This window comes from Coregonus lavaretus (genome assembly GCF_964263955.1).
Source record: "Coregonus lavaretus genome assembly, chromosome: 3".
Taxonomy (NCBI): Eukaryota; Metazoa; Chordata; class Actinopteri; order Salmoniformes; family Salmonidae; genus Coregonus; species Coregonus lavaretus.
The window spans coordinates 47,488,271-47,505,646 of NC_139990.1; the positions used below are offsets into that span (position 1 = coordinate 47,488,271).

General features: G+C 44.5%; 1 protein-coding gene across 1 annotated transcript; it reads left to right on the forward strand.

Moving 5' to 3' along the window:
• Positions 1-990: 990 nt before the first annotated feature.
• Positions 991-17,192, forward strand: LOC311126924 (phosphatidylinositol 4-kinase beta-like). Its single transcript, XM_084158631.1, has 13 exons — positions 991-1,116; positions 4,041-4,777; positions 4,887-5,255; positions 10,329-10,556; positions 10,641-10,868; positions 11,014-11,123; positions 11,246-11,350; positions 11,478-11,601; positions 11,738-11,851; positions 14,101-14,252; positions 14,395-14,527; positions 15,157-15,277; positions 15,502-17,192. The coding sequence occupies exons 2-13, from the start codon at positions 4,064-4,066 to the stop codon at positions 15,681-15,683; spliced, it is 2,580 nt and encodes an 859-aa protein (XP_084014757.1). The 5' UTR covers positions 991-1,116; positions 4,041-4,063; the 3' UTR covers positions 15,684-17,192.
• The last annotated feature ends 184 nt before the right edge of the window (positions 17,193-17,376 follow it).

Sequence of the window (17,376 nt, forward strand, 5' to 3'; positions counted from 1 at the left end):
CAAAGTGGGAAACCCCTCATACAACATACTGAAGAAGCATACTATTGACCCATAAAAGGCATTTCTGTATCTGGGGCAACAGTGCTTCTACATCTCTGGAAGCTTCCAGAGATTCACTTAGCCATCCGCTATGACACATTTCTACATCTCTGGAAGCTTCCAGCGATGCACTTAGCCATCCGCTATGACACATTAAACAAGTCTATAATAATGAAAGGTATATTATCAATACTCTAGTAAAGGATAGGCCTATGTCAGTGGAGGCTGCTGAGGGGAGGACGCTCATAATGGAATGGAGCGAATGGAATGGTATCAAACGCATGGAAACCATGGAAACCATGTGTCTGACCTTTCCACTTATTCTGCTCCAGCCATTACTCCGTGCCCGTCCTCCCCAATTAAGGTGCCACCAACCTCCTGTGGCATATGTATAATACACTGGTAGCATACAGTAGAGTGGACCCTACTCTTTTCACCAATTACTCACTTTTGGATGTAGCTAAAATTGTACAAGTTCTTCATTTTGGATGTAGCTAAAATTGTACAAGTTCTTCATTTAGCAATTGTCCATGTTTTACAACAATATGAATAACAGTTATTGTAGAGTAGTTTGTCATAATGCACAAATATATTTTATACAGGCACTAAACAGGCAGCCCTAGAAAGTGTGATTATTGTCAGGAAACAGAAACCATGGAGCATGTATTGCGACAGTGTGGGCAGTATCAGAGGAAAAGGGAGAGGATGAGATCTAGTATGAGGGAGAAGGGGGTACAGGAAATTAGTTTAAATAGTATATTGAGTAGAACGCCATTAGATATAGTCTCAAATATTTTGTTATCTTTTTTAAGAGCAACGGGCTGGCAGGTAGGATTTAGTTTCTCCCTGTCTCTGGCCCACACTCCAGTTCAGAAGGTGGCGGTAATGCACCATAACGTTGGATGCCAACCGCCAATAAACCCCATTGAAGAAGAAGAAGAACAGGCAGCCCTAGCCCGTCTGTCACTTCTCCATGAAGTTGATCAGAGAACTCCGGACTGAACGCATTCTAAATGGACCAGAGACATTGGAGATAAAAATAAACTTTCATAGCTAACCAGCCAACACAATTTTAAGGTATGAGTTATGTCTCTGCGTGTTTATAGCACTCGATGAGTGGCATAGGTTTGAAGGCAACGAGGAGTTTGATACGCAAGTTAGCCACTAAGCTAGCTAGTGTAGCTACTTATGTGATAGCAAGCAAACTAGCTAATCCCTCAGGTTTAGGTTACTCTACTAACGTTAGCAGCCAGTGACTAGCTAGCTAGTCAGTTATTAACGTGGTAGCTAGCTATTAGATACAAAAACACCCGAGTAAAGAATTTGTCATAATGGTTAATTTAGCTACGATGATAAGACCGGTATTTCTTGTCATCATCGTTTAAAGAACATATGTATATAACGTTTGCTAGTTTAGCTAGTTACATCTGACCACCAAGAATGAAAGGGAGGCGGCTCTAGTTAGCTAGCTAAAATAACGTTTACTAATGTTAGCAACCTAGCAAATAAGCTAGCTAATTAGGTATAAAATCAAACACTAGCTAGCTAACGTTACTCACCTGAAGCGAGTTAGCCATCTCTCGATCTAACGTTAGTATTCTAGTAAATGTTTTGCCAAAGTTAGCTACTAGCTAGCTAACTTAGTAGCTAGCAAAGTTACTTTCAACAGTTGGCATCTGCAGCATATTTAAAACGTTAACCACACGTGCCAAATGTTTGTATACCTACCTCCATGACACACCCCTTGCTTGGGCGGTGTTGGCTGGCTAGACACCTGTATGATTCTGTTGGGACTGTTAGGAACTGCTAGGATAACGGTACTTGTCCCTGCTTCTTGAAACGGCTAATTCAACAACAACTTGCTGCAGCCAGCTAGCAAATGGTACATTCAAATTCCATCTGTTGAACACTGTAAACATACCTGACACTTCTGTTCTACACCCACCAGCCCTTTCAGGGTTTTTTCTCCATTGTCTGATGCTAGTCCTATATAATTTTTCAGCATATTGAACAAAGAAAAAGACTGATGGATACTAGCCCAGTGAGGAAGTACTTTGCTCCGCCACCCACACAAGTATTATACAGCAGGACCAGTGTTACACTGCACCCATTCATCTCAATGATGGAGGCCCTTAGCCCACATTGTTGATGCAACAATGTGAAAAATGTATTGGTTTCATTTTAGTAGTCGTGAAGTTTCTGGTAGATCCATGTTCACTTTCTGTGTTCCATGATGGATGGCTTGTGATGGGGTGCTATTAACCATGTTGAAGATATGCTAGGCTCCAACATTTCTATCCATGAATCTGGGAGAGAACGTATAGGCCTAGGCGATGCTGTTGGTTTCGTTGATTGTGCAGGGAGGCTTACAGAGTTATTAGCCTACAATTATAGTGAATTTTTATTTCATTTTGAAATAGCCTAGTAACAGGGCATTAAAACATATTTTAATAATGAATAGGCTGACACATTACCATTAGTTACATGCTCCTCAAAGAGTGGTTGATGTGTGGAGTGAAATAACTGGAGTAGCCTACCTGGCATGATTGAACAATTTACTGTCAGGAAAGCGGCCTCCAAGTTGCTTTTTTTTCGCGACTTTCTCAAATCATCAATAGCCTATAGTCTCATCATGCAGCCCATATATGTTTTGATTTCTAAGACATTCTAAGCAGGTTTGTACCATTCACAGCTAAAGTTGCCAAATAACTCTAAATCTCTAAATTATCACTTTTACGCTCAACATAGCCACTTCATATGCGCACTCACCCTCGAATTTGAAAAATATAATTTATATTTTATTCAATTATATTCTTCATACTATAATTAAGCAATAAGGCACAAGGGGGTGTGTTATATGGCCAATATACCACGGCTAAGGGCTGTTCTTAGCCACGACGTATCGCGGTGTGCCTGGACACAGCCCTTAGCCGTGGTATATTGGCCATATACCACAAACCCCTGAGGTGCCTTATTGCTATTATAAACTGGTTACCAATGTAATTAGAGCAGTACAAATAAATGGTTTGTCATACCCGTGGTATACGGTCTGATATACCACGTCTGTCAGCCAATCAGCATTCAGGGCTCGAACCAATCATATAATATAAAATAATGGCACAGGACTTATAAGCATATATTTTCTGCTAAATGAACAAGCCTACAGCCTATGGCATGGCGCATAGCCAGATAACATAGTGTTCTGTTCTTCTGAAATACATTTTCTTCATATCATGTTTCTTAAGACCTGCCTAAAATATATAATGGATTTATTTTGATTGTGTATATTAAATAGATCTATTAGACTTTGTAAAAATGTAGACGTCCAAAGGCGCGCATTAGGGGCTTTTATGCGGCTTGTATGTGTGGAGGTCTGGATATGCGAAACGTGTTTGTTAATTAACGGTCAATTACCGTGAGACCGGCAGTCTTTTGCATGACGATAACCTGCTGACAAAATGTCATGACCGCCACAGCCTTAGGCCTGTCACACGTTGAGTGCAAAAATATTAATAATAATGAAACCACTCTGTTTCCTATTCACTCTCTCACTCTACCCCCCCTTCATAATCCTCTCCTCCCACCTCTCTCTCTCACTCTACCCCCCCTTCATAATCCTCTCCTCCCCCCCTCTCTCTCACTCTACCCCCCTTCATAATCCTCTCCTCCCCACCTCTCTCTCTCACTCTACCCCCTCCCCCCTTCATAATCATCTCCTCCCCACTTCTCTCTCACTCACTCTACCCCCTTCATAATCCTCTCCTCCCCACTTCTCTTTCACTCACTCTACCCCCCCTTCATAATCCTCTCCTCCCCACTTCTCTTTCACTCACTCTACCCCCCCTTCATAATCCTCTCCTCCCCACTTCTTTCACTCACTCTACCCCCCCCCCCCCCCCCCTTCATAATCCTCTCCTCCCCACTTCTCCCTCACTCACTCAACCCCCCCCCCCCCCCCCCCTTCATAATCCCTCCCCACGTCTCTCTCTCTGTGGCCACAGTGGGAGTGCGGTGAGCGGCCGTGATGGGTGACACGGAGCTGGGGCTGTCTGCTGCACAGCCAGAGGAACTAGAACCGCAGAGCTCCTCCACAGCCGCCTCCTCTCTGTCCATCTCCTCCTCTCCTTCCCGCTCTCTGCCCTCCTCCCCTTCCTCTGGACACTACCACCACCAGCAGACCCCCAGTCCCAGCCCCACTCACAGCGATGGTCCAGCCACCTCCAGCCCACCCCTGGACGTCATCTCAGAGGGCGTGGGCGAGCTGACCCTGGTCATCGACCCCGAGGTGGCCAAGATGGCCTGCCAGGAGGTGCTGCAGAAGGTGAAGTTCCTCAAAGGCAAAAGTAAGGGGTCAGGATCTGGGTCTGACGGTGGCAATAGCACGGACCACACACTGGTCAACGGGACTGTATATACAGAGCCTATCAAGCCCCCCAAAATCCCCGGGGAGGAGGACTCTGAGGCACTGCCCCCAGGCTCGGTGAAAAGCGCGCGGCGGCGCCAGCGCCACAACCCCTCCAAGCAGTCGTGGTTGCTGCGGCTGTTTGAGTCCAAACTCTTCGACGTGTCAATGGCCATCTCCTACCTACACAACTCCAAGGAGCCGGGTGTGCAGGCCTACATTGGCAACCGCCTGTTCAGCTTCCGCCACGAGGAGGTGGACTTCTACCTGCCGCAGCTGCTTAACATGTACATCCACATGGACGAGGACGTGGGAGACGCCATCAAGCCCTACGTGGTGCGTATGTTACTGTCCTGAATCATCTCTGTGGCTAGCTAGTCATAAGAGTTAGAAATGTATCCTTTCTAAAGCCCCTTTCACATCAAATGATTTATTTTCCCCACAGGTGCACCGCTGCCGTCAGAGTATCTCCTTCTCGCTGCAGTGCGCCTGGCTGCTGGGCGCCTACTCCTCCGACATGCACATCTCCACACAGCGACACTCACGCGGCACCAAGCTACGCAAACTCATCTTCTCCGACGAACTCAAACCAGCCGCGGTCCGTGCCCGCCAGCCACTGACGTTGACCCCCTTCTGCCCACTTCCGACCGCTGCGCCATCCCTGCATGGGCACGGCTTGGGCGGGGAGCACGGTCTGTCGCCTACCAAGCGCACGCATCAGCGCTCCAAGTCGGATGCCACGGTCAGCATCAGCCTGAGCAGCAACCTGAAGAGGACCGCGAGCAACCCCAAGGTGGAGAGCAACCAGGACGAGGTGTGTACTGGGAGTATATACATGTTTTTGTTTTCCTCCAAGTCAGTTTGTTTCTCTGTATCTTGGCCGGTATCTCACAAAGTGGGATAGCTAACTTTGGAAGCAACTGCTTGGGGTCCAACGGGGCGGGGGACACAGTCCAGCACCCTTACGCTGTAGCGGTTATCACCAGTTTAAAAAAAAAATAGGCCCAAAGATGACATGATATTGAGGTGAGGGGTCAATGGAATGCACATATTCCAGACAGAGCACAGAATAATACTTCCTAATCTGTCTCTGTATAGAAAGTGTCATGGCTACATATCCACAGAGACTCACACGTGGTCCCGTGTAGCTCAGTTGGTAGAGCATGGCCAGGGTGGTGGGTTCGATTCCCATGGGGGACCAGTATGAAAAAAGTATGAAAATATATGCGCTCACTACTGTAAGTTGCTCTGGATAAGAGCGTCTGCTAAATGACTAAAATGTTGAAGAGAGGACCTTTGACCAATTAAGCTCTATCTATATGTGTCTGTGTCCGTGCATGCATGCGTGGACGTGACTACCACACCAAACTTAATCAGCAGTTCAGTTTCAAGCTCAGTGATTTCCCTGTGGTCACGTCCTCCTTTCTCTCTTAGCTCCCTCTTCGGTTTACGTTGGCATCATGACACCCTTACAATGTTATACAAACATGGAGACACTGTTACTGTAGGGTCACAGTGCCTCTATAAACACCATGCCCAAAGCTCTCTATTGAGGTCTGGTATTATCTTGATGATACTAGTTCACTATGGTGACTGACCATGTGGTGACATCATCAGTACTCGGCTATTAACCTGGTAGCTATTGGATACAAAAACACCAGAGTAAAGAATTTGTCATAATGGTTAATTTAGCTATGATGATAAGACCGGTATTTCTTGTCATCGTCGTTTAAGGAAGATGGGTAGCTAACGGTTATTGTGAATAATCAGATTAATATAATAGATTAAAAACGTTTACATGCTTTGCAAAAATAATGATTTCCCTAATAATCCTGTTTCCATGGACACATCTGAAATCAGGCTACCTGATGGGACTTTGATAAAGCCGAAAATCGCAAAAGAAGGAAGCTTGCGCTGCTCGTGCTAGCACATGCACAGATCAAATACACTGCTATAACAAATCATTTGAAAGATTGCTCAGAAAACCAGGTCTTTTAATCGGCGTATGCTTACTTCGATTATGACCTTATGTCGATTAAAATAAGCAGAGTAAGGTGTTTATATGACTAATGCCTTACTCAGCCTACTGCCATAATCAGTTTAGTATCTAATTATTAGTGTGCATATAAACGTACTCAGTGATTCAGTCATCACCACTACAGGGTATTGGGCACTCAAGGACTGTCCCTGAAACTGCAGAGCTGTCATTATGTAAAAGGATGTACCCTCTCCTGACCTCAGCCAGATATGCTCTGATATGGGATATTACCTAGGACTATGCAGTCTTCTCATGCATGAGAAGGGTCTGTTATATAACATTTGAACACTTTAAGTTGTTGTTTAGTTAGTTGTTGGATACACAATTGAACATTGGTACAAATCACTTCATGAGTCACTGATACACCAGTTCGGTTCCTTTAGTCATCAATGAGTCATTGACACAACTTCCTTCCTGTTCTTATAGAGGTACCAAAACACAATCTTCCTACTCTCTTAAGACTACTATAGAGACATACTGCCCCATCATTACATTTACATTTTAGTCATTTAGCAGACGCTCTTATCCAGAGCGACTTACAGTTAGTGAGTGCATACATTTTCATACTGGCCCCCCGTGGGAAATGAACCCACAACCCTGGCGTTGCAAGCGTCATGCTCTACCAACTGAGCTACAGGGGACAGTTGGGCCATGATGGGCCAAGCTACAGTTGGCCCATCATGGAGTGGATAATACGATGGCGCCAGGTCAGAATCAATTCCAGGCCAATTCAGGAAGGGAATTGAAATATTCTGTTATGTGATGGGCCAACTTCATGTCATCGGGCAGCAGAAAATGCTTTCTCAATCTCACATGTGACCTTCTGCAAAGGGTGGTAAACACAAAGTGTGAACGAAGACTGCTATCGCGCCATCACTGTTGTTAAGCTGGGTGTAAAGTTCAAGGTGTCTAGTGATTGTGTGGAATCTATTTACAGTGCCTTCAGAAAATATTCACACCCCTTGACTTTTCCCCCAGTTTGTAAAACAAATTCTGAAAAATACAACACTAATATATCTTGATTACATAAGTATTCAACCACCTGAGTCAATACATGTTAGAATCACCTTTGAATCTTTCTGGGTAAGTCTCTAAGAGCTTTGCACACCTGGATTGTACAACATTTGCACATTTATTCTTTTTAAATTCTTCAAGTTCTGTCAAGTTGGTTGTTGATCATTGCTAGACAGCCATTTTCAAGTCTTGCCATAGATTTTCCAGCTGATTTAAGTCAAAACTGTAGCTAGGCCACTCAGGAACATTCAATGTCATCTTGGTAAGCAACTCCAGTGTATATTTGGCCTTGTGTTTTAGCTTATTGTCCTGCTGAAAGGTGAATTTGTCTCCCAGTGTCTGTTGGATAGCATACTGAACCAGGATTTCCTCTACGATTTTGCCTGTGTTAGCTTTAAGCCGTTTCTTTTTTTCCTAAAAAACTCCCTAAGTCCTTGCCAATGACAAACATACCCATAACATGGTGCAGCCACCACCATGCTTGAAAATATATAGAGTGGTACTCAGTGATGTGTTGTGTTGGATTTGCCCCAAACATAATGCTTTGTATTCATGACTTAAAGTTAATTTCTTAGCCACATTTTTTTGTAGTTTTACTTTAGTGCCTTATTGCAAACAGGATGCATGTTTTGGAATATGTTTTATTCTGTACAGGCGTCCTTCTTTTCACTCTGTTATTTAGGTTAGTATTGTGGAATAACTATAATGTTATTGATCCATTCTCAGTTTTCTCCTATCATAGCCATCAAACTCTGTAACTGTTTTAAAGTCACCATTGGCCTCATGGTGAAATCCCTGAGCGGTTTCCTTCCTATCCGGAAACTGAGTTAGGAAAGACGCCTGTAACTTTGTAGTGACTGGGTGTATTGATCCAAAGTGTAATTAATAACTTCACCATGCTCAAAGGAATATTCAATGTCTGCTTTAATTTCTTTTTTATCTACCAATAGGTATCTTTCATTTCGAGGCATTGGAAAACCTCCCTGGTCTTTGTGGTTGAATCTGTGTTTGAAATGCACTGCTCGACGGAGTGACCTTACAGATAATTATATGTGTGGGGTACAGAGATGAGGTAGTCATTCAAAAATCATGTTAAACACTATTATTACACACAGAGTGAGTCCATGCAATTTATTATGTGACTTGTTAAGCACATTTTGACTCCTGAATTGATTTAGGCTTGCCATAACAAAGGGATTGAAGACTTAGGCCTATTGACTCAAGTCATTTCAGCTCTTCATTTTTTATTCATTTGTACACATTTCTAAAAACATAATTCCACTTGGACATTATGGGGTATTGTGTGTAAGCTAGTGACCCAAAATCTCAATTGAATCCTTTTTAAATTCAGGCTGTAACACAACAAAATGTGGATAAAGTCAAGGGGTGTGAATACTTTCTGCAGGCACTGTATCTAGAAGAGTTTGGACTCTTCCCAACATCACTCCTCCTCCCCCTGGTTAATGTGTAGTGAGACAACCATTCAGAAACACCGGACGTCACTAGACTTTCATAAAGGAAGCTTTTCTCTTTATACCTTTTTTTTATTTTCTCTGCTCTTTTCTTTCTCTTAATGTCTTCCTTGTCCTTGATTCCCCAAGCTCTATAGAGAGAGCTTTCATCTCTCTCTCGCTTTCCTATTTTCTGTTCCCCTGCTCTGTGACCTTTAGTGTCATGTGACGGTGTTAGTAGTAGTTCACCCAGACAACAGTGATCATGGTAGATCTGCAGTTATGTGTTGTCACTCCTCACGACAAGACCCTGGAATGCACAGGCACAATGCAGCCTCTTCCCATTCACTGGCCCACACTAATCAAGGATAGTACCTAATTATGATTGTCGTTGCTGATTTAAAAAAACAAACAAAAAAAACATTGTTAATGTTCTTATCTTGCCCTCCACCCGCCTTTCCTTTCCTTACTTTGTACTTTAACCTGTCACCTTTCCCAGGATCTTAGCTCCAACTCAGAAAGTCTTGATTGTTAGACTAAGACTGGTACAGTAAGTTAACGGCCTCCATCACCACATACTTATGTGGTGCATTCTGGGATGATGGCTGCCTGTCTCCATTGGCAGCCGGGGTGTAGACTATTCTCTGTATGTGAAGTGAGGAGTCGTAAGTAAGCATGTATCTCAATATGCAACTTTGGGCTCCAGAGCTAAAAAGCCCTCAGGGGTCATTGGTGGCAGCAGTGGGATCCGTTCGTCATCGCTTTTTTGGTCAGTTGTGTATCTATGATTGTTACGGGTGCAGATTGTGATACATGCTTATAAACCTCCACTCTAATGGTTTAATTTTCTATTTTTCCTGTTTTAGGATAAAATATGTGTGTATGACGTTTTGGGGCTTGTGTAGACTTTGACTTCGCTAAACCACTGCTGAAATAATTTAGCCTCAAATGAATGATTTGCTAATGGTTTCAAGTTCTGGTCTTTCTTGTTTCAACTAGTCTTATCTTCTGACATTTGTGTCAAGTTGGTTGCTGAAGTGTGTCAGCTTTTAAAAGGCTATTTTGAGACTACAGGCGATTATACACATTTGCTCACTTGAATCAGCTGCAATAATGGGCCCTGACTCCTGAATCATTTCAAACAAACTTGACACAAATGGACCAGCGGCTCATGGCTGTATATCTAAGTTGCTGTTGTAATTTCACAAGGGAGTGGTGCTCTGATTTCCCAACTCTCTGGGGGTCAACATGAGAAGGTGTGTTGTGTTGAGAGTATTTGGTTCCAACACAACACTGAACTATTCTTACAAAACACTATTCCTCCAAAAGGTCATTATGTTCATACATCTTATTTACTCTTGCCGTGCTTCCTCCTCCTCTGTAGCCAGTACGTCTGGCACCCCAGAGAGAGTTCATCAAGTCCCTGATGGGCATTGGGAAGCGGCTGGCCACGCTTCCCACCAAGGAGCAGAAGACGTCCCGGCTCATCTCGGAGCTGTCGCTGCTCAACCACAAGCTGCCCGCCCGCGTCTGGCTGCCCACCGCCGCCTTCGACCACCACGTAGTGCGCGTCCCTCACACACAGGCTGTGGTGCTCAACTCCAAAGACAAGGTGGGGGGAGACACACACACACACAGTGTAGAATGAGACGACGCACCAATTCAAACATGTAAACAATCACCTCTACCTCATCAGGCGCCATACCTCATCTATGTAGAGGTTCTGGAGTGTGAGGACTTTGAGACCTCCAACGTTCCGTTGCGGATCTCCGAGACGAGGATCCGCAGTACGCGCTCAGTGGAGAACCTTCCGGACTGCGGCATCACAGCGGATCAGCGCGCCGGGGGCTTCTCAACAGTTCACAACTACGATGAGGATAACGAAGCCTGGTCTGTGGACGACATCGGGGATCTGCAGGTGGAGGTAGGGGTCAGGAGCCAAACATTTTAAGTGGTACCCACCCATATCAGATAGTGAAGGAGTGTTGTAAACCCTTGTGTTTTCACACCTCATGTGGGCTGTAGACTCACTCTCTCCCCTGTTCTTTCCCTCTCCTCTGTTTTCCCAGCTCGCAGAGTTCCACACCAACAGCTGTGACAACATCTCCCAGTTCTCAGTGGACAGCATCACCAGCCTAGACAGCAAGGAGCCCATCTTCATCGCTGCTGGAGACATCAGGTACAGAGGAATAGCTTTGGGTGGTATATTGTAGTCTTTCAAACTGTTATGTATATGATGCTTCTTCAGTAGTGTTCCTCTTGTATAACAGTGAGAGTGTGTTTCTTCCCCCCACTACATAGGCGCCGGCTCTCAGAGCAGCTAGCTCACACACCGACCACATTCAAGCGGGACCCAGAGGACCCTTCAGCAGTGGCCCTCAAGGAGCCGTGGCAGGAGAAGGTTCAGTGCGTACTCAATCCCTGCAGTGGACCATAGAGGTGTTGCATGCCTCGATTGTAACCTCAAGGCTAGAGGAAAGGTTTGAGCTTTGCTAATTGTATGTGCCTGTACTTTTTGTGTTCTTTTGAACAGGCGGATAAGGGAGGGTTCCCCCTATGGTCACATCCCTACCTGGCGGTTATTGTCAGTCATCGTCAAGTGTGGCGACGACCTTCGGCAAGAGCTCCTGGCCTCTCAAGTGCTGCAGCAGCTCCAGGTAATTATGGACACTCTAGCTCCAACTCCACATACACAGCAAAGATGAGCTTCTCTTTCCACATATCCACACTCAGTATTTAGACTACAGTATATACTTTATCTGTACTAATCATGTACCTCTCTCCCTCTCCCAGATCATCTGGGAACAGGAACGTGTGCCTATCTGGATCAAACCCTACAAGATCCTGGTGATCTCCTCTGACAGCGGCATGATTGAACCCATAGTCAATGCAGTGTCCATCCACCAGGTGAGCGGGCTCAGAAAGGCTCCAACAAAATCACACACAAAAACAAACTTTGCTATTAGTAGTATTTAACATTACTATTTGAGAACATTACTCTCGCAAAACCTTTCCCTCCTCAGCCAGCTAGATCAATACCTTTTCTTCCAGATATTAGGCTTCTAGCGGCAGGTAGCCTAGCGGTTAGGGCGTTAGAGCATTGGCCCAGTAACCGAAATGTCGCTAGTTAGAATCCCCAAGCCGACAAGGTGAAAAATATGTTGATGCGCCCTTGAGCAAGGCACTTGACCCTAATTTCTCCAGGATCACTGTTGATAATGCCCTGGCCGTGACCCCACTCTCCGAGAGTGTCTCAGGGGGAGTTGGGATATGCAAAAAATATATATATATACAGTGAGGGAAAAAAGTATTTGATCCCCTGCTGATTTTGTACGTTTGCCCACTGACAAAGAAATTATCAGTCTATAATTTTAATGGTAGGTTTATTTGAACAGTGAGAGACAGAATAACAACAAAAAAATCCAGAAAAAACGCATGTCAAAAATGTTATAAATTGATTTGCATTTTAATGAGGGAAATAAGTATTTGACCCCCTCTCAATCAGAAAGATTTCTGGCTCCCAGGTGTCTTTTATACAGGTAACGAGCTGAGATTAGGAGCACACTCTTAAAGGGAGTGCTCCTAATCTCAGCTTGTTACCTGTATAAAAGACACCTGTCCACAGAAGGTCCTCTGTAGCTCAATTGGTAGAGCATGGCGCTTGTAACGCCAGGGTAGTGGGTTCGATCCCCGGGACCACCCATACGTAAAAATGTATGCACACATGACTGTAAGTCGCTTTGGATAAAAGCGTCTGCTAAATGGCATATTATAGAAGCAATCAATCAATCAGATTCCAAACTCTCCACCATGGCCAAGACCAAAGAGCTCTCCAAGGATGTCAGGGACAAGATTGTAGACCTAAACAAGGATGGAATGGGCTACAAGACCATCGCCAAGCAGCTTGGTGAGAAGGTGACAACAGTTGGTGCGATTATTCGCAAATGGAAGATACACAAAATAACTGTCAATCTCCCTCGGCCTGGGGCTCCATGCAAGTTCTCACCTCGTGGAGTTGCAATGATCATGAGAACGTTGAGGAATCAGCCCAGAACTACACGGGAGGATCTTGTCAATGATCTCAAGGCAGCTGGGACCATAGTCACCAAGAAAACAATTGGTAACACACTACGCCGTGAACGACTGAAATCCTGCAGCGCCCACAAGGTCCCCCTGCTCAAGAAAGCACATATACAGGGCCGTCTGAACTTTGCCAATGAACATCTGAATGATTCAGAGGAGAATTGGGTGAAAGTGTAGTGGTCAGATGAGACCAAAATGGAGCTCTTTGGCATCAACTCAACTCGCCGTGTTTGGAGGAGGAATGCTGCCTATGACCCCAAGAACACCATCCCCGCCGTCAAACATGGAGGTGGAAACATGATGCTTTGGGGGTGTTTTTCTGCTAAGGGGACAGGACAACTTCACCGCATCAAAGGGACGATGGACGGGGCCATGTACCGTCAAATCTTGGGTGAGAACCTCCTTCCCTCAGCCAGGGCATTGAAAATGGGTTGTGGATGAGTATTCCAGCATGACAATGACCCAAAACACACGGCCAAGGCAACAAAGGAGTGGCTCAAGAAGAAGCACATTAAGGTCCTGGAGTGGCCTAGCCAGTCTCCAGACCTTAATCCCATAGAAAATCTGTGGAGGGAGCTGAAGGTTCGAGTTGCCAAACGTCAGCCTCGAAACCTTAATGACTTGGAGAAGATCTGCAAAGAGGAGTGGGACAAAATCCCTCCTGAGATGTGTGCAAACCTGGTGGCCAACTACAAGAAACGTCTGACCTCTGTGATTGCCAACAGGTTTTGCCACCAAGTACTAAGTCATGTTTTGCAGAGGGGTCTTATTTCCCTCATTAAAATGCAAATGAATTTATAACATTTTTGACATGCGTTTTTCTGGATTTGTTTTGTTATTCTGGCTCTCACTGTTCAAATAAACATACCATTAAAATTATAGACTGATCATGTCTTTCTCAGTGGGCAAACGTACAAAATCAGCAGGGGATGACTGGACCACCTATTAAGGTGTCATGACTGGACCACCTATTAAGATGTGCCTTTTGTTAAGTAAATCAGCTGTTAAAGGAGGTGAAAAGGTGACTGGAATGGGACTTTAAATGTTAAAGTTCTCTGTTATCCCTCCGCCAGGTGAAGAAACAGAGCCAGATGCCTCTGCTGGACTACTTCCTGCAGGAACACGGTACCCACACCACTGAGGCCTTCCTCACGGCCCAGCGCAACTTTGTTCAGAGCTGTGCAGGCTACTGTCTCATCTGCTACCTGCTGCAGGTCAAAGACAGGTCAGACACTCCCACTACTCCCTCTCATTCACTCCTTCATCCTCTTTCATCGCTTACATCCTGATCACTCTCATCTCGTTCCCCTCTTTCTTTCTGACCATTTCTGTTCTCTCATCTCTCTCCTCCTGTCATTTCTCTCCAGACACAATGGCAACATCCTGTTGGACGCCGAGGGCCACATCATCCACATAGACTTTGGCTTCATTCTGTCCAGCTCGCCCCGCAACCTGGGCTTCGAGACCTCTGCTTTCAAGCTCACCAGCGAGTTTGTAGATGTGAGTTAAATGACAGGAACACTACTTGGACATTCTGATTCAGATTTGCACTCTGTTGAACCAGGAGTAAAGCAGAGGTTTGAAACACTTTGTCATCTTGAACAAAGCAAATGGATTATTACAACAGTGGTTCTTGTGACTGTCTCTCTCTAGGTGATGGGAGGTCTGGATGGAGACATGTTTAATTACTATAAGATGCTCTGTCTCTCTAGGTGATGGGAGGTCTGGATGGAGACATGTTTAATTACTATAAGATGCTCTGTCTCTCTAGGTGATGGGAGGTCTGGTTGGAGACATGTTTAATTACTAGAAGATGCTCTGTCTCTCTCTAGGTGATGGGAGGTCTGGATGGAGACATGTTTAATTACTATAAGATGCTCTGTCTCTCTAGGTGATGGAAGGTCTGGATGGAGACATGTTTAATTACTATAAGATGCTCTGTCTCTCTAGGTGATGGGAGGTCTGGATGGAGACATGTTTAATTACTATAAGATGCTCTGTCTCTCTAGGTGATGGGAGGTCTGGATGGAGACATGTTTAATTACTATAAGATGCTCTGTCTCTCTCTAGGTGATGGGAGGTCTGGATGGAGACATGTTTAATTACTATAAGATGCTCTGTCTCTCTAGGTGATGGGAGGTCTGGATGGAGACATGTTTAATTACTATAAGATGCTCATGCTGCAGGGCCTGATAGCAGCACGTAAACACATGGACAAAGTCATCCAGATAGTGGAGATCATGCAGCAAGGTAATTACTCTTAATTCTTACCTTGTCCTAACACACAACTGTGTGTCAGTCATGACATTTCTCTCTTGTCCTAATCTGTATATTAGTCATGTTAGCTTTAGTTAGTCCTGAAAAGCAGCTTTAACTTTGAGGAATGTGCTTTATCGATAAGTACAGTTGGTCATTGTAAGTACCAAACCGTACTACACTGTACATCGTCAGTGCCCCTCTCTTCTCCCTCCCAGGCTCCCAGCTGCCCTGCTTCCACGGCTCCAGCACCATCCGGACCCTGAAGGAGCGTTTCCACATGAGCCTGACGGAGGAGCAGCTGCAGGTCCTGGTGGAGCAGATGGTAGACGGATCCATGCGCTCCATCACCACCAAGCTCTACGATGGCTTCCAGTACCTCACCAACGGCATCATGTGAACGTGTGTGTACAGGACGTGTGTGTGTGGAAAGGATACATGAGTGTGTATGTTTCTAAATGTGCAGTGGACATACATGGACTGGACTGGAGAGGCCACACCACTGGCAAAGACCACTCCCCCATACTTGCCCCCATACCTCTATGGACAGAATACGTTTGGTTATAGTTCTCTTTCTAACACAACCTCAACCTTGGACTAATGTCTTTGCTCACAGGATTTAGACTGAAGACAGGAGACAGGAGAGGTTTCAGCTGTGAAGGTTTTCCTCTTTTGATATTTTCCTCCACCCTTATTCTTGTCTCTTGCTCTGTTTGGCAACTTTTCCTTTTTGTTTGTGTTGTCTGTCTGTTTTATCCCCTTTTTTTATTTTATATCTTTCAGTTTGCTTTGTTTTCTCAAAGAGGAATCTGTTCTGTTTCTCCCCCTCTCTTCAGTATCTAATGGTACAGTAATGACCTGTGCCTCCAGATATTCATGACACTCACCAGCCCTTTAACTCAATCTGTCTCACCCCAGTGTGTGAGTGTGTTCAGTCTCCATATTTACCATCTCATTCCCAACTCTCTATTATAGTGGCTTTCTCTACACTTTCGCAGTCATGGAATGAACACTCTTACCGAAATGCTTAGGAACCAGCTCTGTTCCCCTGTCATTGGAACGCCATACTCACGACTGTTCTTGGTTGTTGAGGAGTGACATTGTTTGCTAGATGCACATAGTTCCCTCTAAATATGACCCTACAATAGTGGGTTGGAATGAGGTAGCTCCACGCTACCGATGTATCTCCTATCAACCTAATTTCTTCTGTAAGCTTTTGTTCATCACTTTGTATGAAGGGACATGACACATTCAACTGTGAAGACGTGTATTTATGCCTGGTATCATTTTGGATGAAGAAGAAGAAGAGCCTACTGCTGTCTATGTGTTGAGTGATTGGTACTTGTCGGAATGGTCTGAATACACAAAAGGAGAGCAGTTTACCAAGGACACCAGTGTGGCTGAAGTAGCTCAAAAGAACCCAGTATTTCACAAAAGCAGCAAAGGCTTTGAACATTAAGGAAAATAGTCAATTCACGAATGGTTGGCTTAAAAGTGTTCAACATTTCTTATTCAGAATACTTTTGGGATCGAGGTTGATAAGGATAGGGTCTATGGACTATGAACTGTATGGCTGATTTTCTGTGTTTGAGGGCGGGATAGAGATACAAAACCTTATCCTGTTCTCTGTTTCATCATGACAGTTTTATTTCCATCCACCACTCCACATTCATCTCAATAGAAGCTGGATTTTCACCCCTGTTCCAGAAGTCTGAATATGAAAGGGCAAACTAATTACAAGCTAGAATCCTAATTAACTTTATTTCTCCCAACCGTTTTTCTACTACCTTAGTGTTTTTGTCAATCCTTTTATTTCTTTATGACCTGTTATTTAATGGACCAGCTGTTATGATCATGTGACCTCCCTTAACTTGTAAATGTTTCTTTGTAATAAATGTAATTTGTCTCAGTCAGGCTGTTGAAAATGACATTTTTACCTGCCCGAATATTCAATACGTTACTATCTACTACAACTACTACTTGCCACCTCAGTACTTGGGTGATAGGCTTTCAATTTTTTATTTATTTAAACATTCTGGAGTTAAATAAAATACTGCTTCACCCATCATGGGGAGCCATCTGCAGAGGTATTC